Source organism: Manacus vitellinus, unplaced genomic scaffold, assembly GCF_001715985.3.
Source record: "Manacus vitellinus isolate BGI_N305 unplaced genomic scaffold, ASM171598v3 scaffold_1_pilon, whole genome shotgun sequence".
Classification (NCBI taxonomy): domain Eukaryota; kingdom Metazoa; phylum Chordata; class Aves; order Passeriformes; family Pipridae; genus Manacus; species Manacus vitellinus.
Window position 1 is genome coordinate 9,265,426 of NW_021939396.1, and position 3,087 is coordinate 9,268,512.

General features: G+C 41.7%; 1 protein-coding gene across 1 annotated transcript; it reads right to left on the reverse strand.

Moving 5' to 3' along the window:
* Window positions 1-1,017: 1,017 nt before the first annotated feature.
* Window positions 1,018-2,425, reverse strand: MYC (MYC proto-oncogene, bHLH transcription factor). Its single transcript, XM_029959263.1, has 2 exons — window positions 2,347-2,425; window positions 1,018-2,180 (listed from the first exon to the last, which is right to left on the reverse strand). The coding sequence occupies exons 1-2, from the start codon at window positions 2,423-2,425 to the stop codon at window positions 1,585-1,587; spliced, it is 675 nt and encodes a 224-aa protein (XP_029815123.1). The 3' UTR covers window positions 1,018-1,584.
* Between the last annotated feature and the right edge of the window lie 662 nt (window positions 2,426-3,087).

Genomic DNA, 3,087 nt, shown 5'->3' on the forward strand with positions numbered 1-3,087 from the left:
ACGTGTAGAAGCCAAACAAATATGTATTTAACAGGAATTATGAAAATCGAAAAAGTGCAAGGTTCAACTTTTTGAAAAGCACATTCATCCTCCACATCAAAGGGCTCATTGATTTGTTGTTGAAGTCATGACCGAAGTGGAGCTAAGTGGGTGAAAAGGGGAGAAAAAGATCAAATCTAATCTTAGGAGCTGTGTCAAGCAAGTACTTTATGGCCCATCCAAAGCTGATCATGAGACAAGTCCTGAATGTAAATATTATTTAATATGTCTGGCAAATGTTAGGAATCTATCTGAGCATATCCTCCAAGTGAGAAATAGTTCTCCTTTTTCTTTGCTCCCTTTTGTGTGTCCTTGAACTTTGTATCCCTTGAAATCCCAAGTAACTATTCACATTAATAAAGTGTTAAGGTGTTTGACCAGGAAGATTGGCTCTGCTGATTTCAGCACTTAAAAAGGGAAACCGCTCTGTTGTTTTAACCACTTCAACACTCACCATCTCAGTTTATTTTCTTATCCCCTTTAACTTTTGTTAAAATCAAACAGGAAGCAATTAAGGTGAGCCTACTACAAAGCAGCCCTCAAAGTACGTGGCTGGATCTCTAGTGCAGAATGAAGGTCATGCCCTGAAAATGTAATTATACGTATGTGGAAGGAATGCAGAGCCTATACAGCTGGGGTGACCAGTGAGAAAATACACCACTCCAACTTTACTTTCAGCAGGCAGATGACCATGGCCAAGACATACATTGCTACCACCACTTTCATGAAGGATGTAGGGGCAACACTAGTTGAACCAACAAGGCACATTAGATCAACAATTTTATCTACTTGAGTTAAGAGACGCAAAGGGAAGGAAGAAACAATTCCCTACTAAGCTGCAAAATTCCCCCTCATCTAACTCCCCTTTGACTCTTGGCAGGTCACTTCCATGATGACAGAAAAAGGAATGTCATGGGAATAGAGATCTAATGACAACAGTGAGAGACAAAGTGAAGTCTTTACACAGGATTTAGCTAATTATATTTTGGGCAAATATTTATTTATCTAAAAACAAAATAAAAATCATTTTTAAAAGAAAAAATGTATTTAAATAAAAAACAAAATTGTGAAATGTTATGGCACAGAAGTTCAAGACAAGTATAAATCCAGTTGCCACAACTGTTGCGTATTAATGTTGCACATTTTTCTATAAAGGCTTTATTAAAGGTATTTACATGGCAATATGATGTGTAAATATATACAGCAAACTGGGGACAACTTTTTTGTTTTGGATTCTCATATGAAAAAATGCCTTAAATACAAAATTTTAAAAGAAAAAAAGTTGAAGAGTTCATCCCCAAGCATGAAGAATGTCCCATCATCCCTTATGTCCAAAGTATCAATTATGAGGCAGTTTTGAGGTTCTGGCCAAACCCTTGGGAGAGTCAGCCAAGGTTGTGTAGTCTCAAGTTAAATCGCACAGCATGCAGTTGCAATAGTTCCATACTCAATGGACTGTGTAGTTCATGAGTGATATTAGAAACAGTAATATTTTATCATAGTTTCAGTCCAGTTTGGGTTATTCTAAGCGATGCCCAAGAGTTTCTATGCACAAGAGTTCCTTAGCTGCTCGAGTTTGTGTTTCAACTGTTCTCTCCTCCGCCTCAACTGCTCTTTCTCTGCGATCAGTCTGTGTTCATCTGACTGGATGGAAAGAACGTACTCTGTTGCTTTTTTCAGGATGACAACCTTGGGTGCCTTCTCGTTATTGGCCACCTCAGGTATCTGGTCACGCAAGGCAAAGAAACTCAGCTTCAGCTCATTTCTCCTCTGGCGCTCCAAGACGTTGTGTGTTCGCCTCTTGTCGTTCTCTTCTGAATCTGACGTGCGCGGACTCGAGCATTTTCGGTTGTTGCTGATCTGTTTGAGAACTCTGCCACTGTCCAACCTTAGCCTTTTTGCAGCTGGGTATTCAATCTTGGTGGAGGGAGGAGCGGCATAATTGTGCTGATGGATGTTGACATGACACCGTTTGAGAACTAGTGGGCTGTGGTGGAGCTTACTGTGCTCTTCTGACGTCTCTGTGCTGGACTCTGTGCTTGATTCAGATTCATTTGCTTCAGCTAATGTAACAACATCAATTTCCTCATCTTCCTCTTGTTCTTCTTCTGCCAGAAAAAAAATTAAAATAAATTCATAAGCTGTATGAAGAGACTCTCAAGGCTGCTTTACGCATAAGGGAAGGTTACTCTGAACTGCACAGTGAGCAACCCAATGACAAACTCTTCTTAAACCTATGTGACAATGCTGGACATTGCTTTCCCCAAGAGCCTTTCCTTTAAGGAAGCAATACTTCAAGTGCAATACGACACACTGACTTCGGTCCAAACCCTGGCTCCCTGATTTCAAAAATTGTAGAGATCTTGCGTAATCCCGAGGAGTGCATGAAAGATAGTAGGAAAGTTTAACCTCGGTTGTCAGCAGTACAGCGCAATAAAGCTCCAAGACTCAAGCTGCCCTTAATTATGGATTTAGAAGGCTTTGGCCACGCCTCAAAAGAAAGCTTACTTAACACACATGTGTATTCAGAGACATTTTCTGAATCTCTCTTGATCTGATCTGTTAATTTGTGGAAAATCGAAAAAAGGTTAAAAAAAAAAAAGGAAAAAAATGAAAAAAGGGAAGGCTGTAGCTCTTTGGGTAGAAACTCACTTCCAAACCAGATTTACGAGGGAGCGGAACCCGCTGTCACATACCTAAGGAAGCATTTCTAAAACTTTCCCAGCCCCATTCACTCCCCTGCAGTCACTTTCACTAGCACCTCCCTGACTGCACATTCCCCCCGAGGCTCTCGGGCGGGAGTTAACTCCTTCCCGGCCCACGGGTGGTACTGGGAGTCAGCCTTATCGGGACCCCGTTATGAAAGTTTATCCCTCCTGCACCTCCTTTTCTATTTCCCCCCCCTCCCTTTTCTCTCCTCCCTCCCGGAGGGAAAACTGGGCTGTTTTTCCAGGAAATAAACTGGCTGGGAGTCTCTCCATTCCTCGCTAACGTGGCATTTAAGAAAAATCCCACGCGGGAAAGGGGGGCAGAAGGGGGTGATGAGGG

What these genes read in the sequence shown, in the direction of transcription:
- MYC (XM_029959263.1), bottom strand. Translation starts at nt 2,425, where the DNA reads ATGCACTCCTCGGGATTACGCAAGATCTCTACAATTTTTGAAATCAGG. An exon ending in TGGACCGAAGTCAGTGTGTC is followed by an intron (nt 2,181 to 2,346) that starts GTATTGCACTTG and finishes CTCTTCATACAG; the next exon opens with CTTATGAATTTATTTTAATT.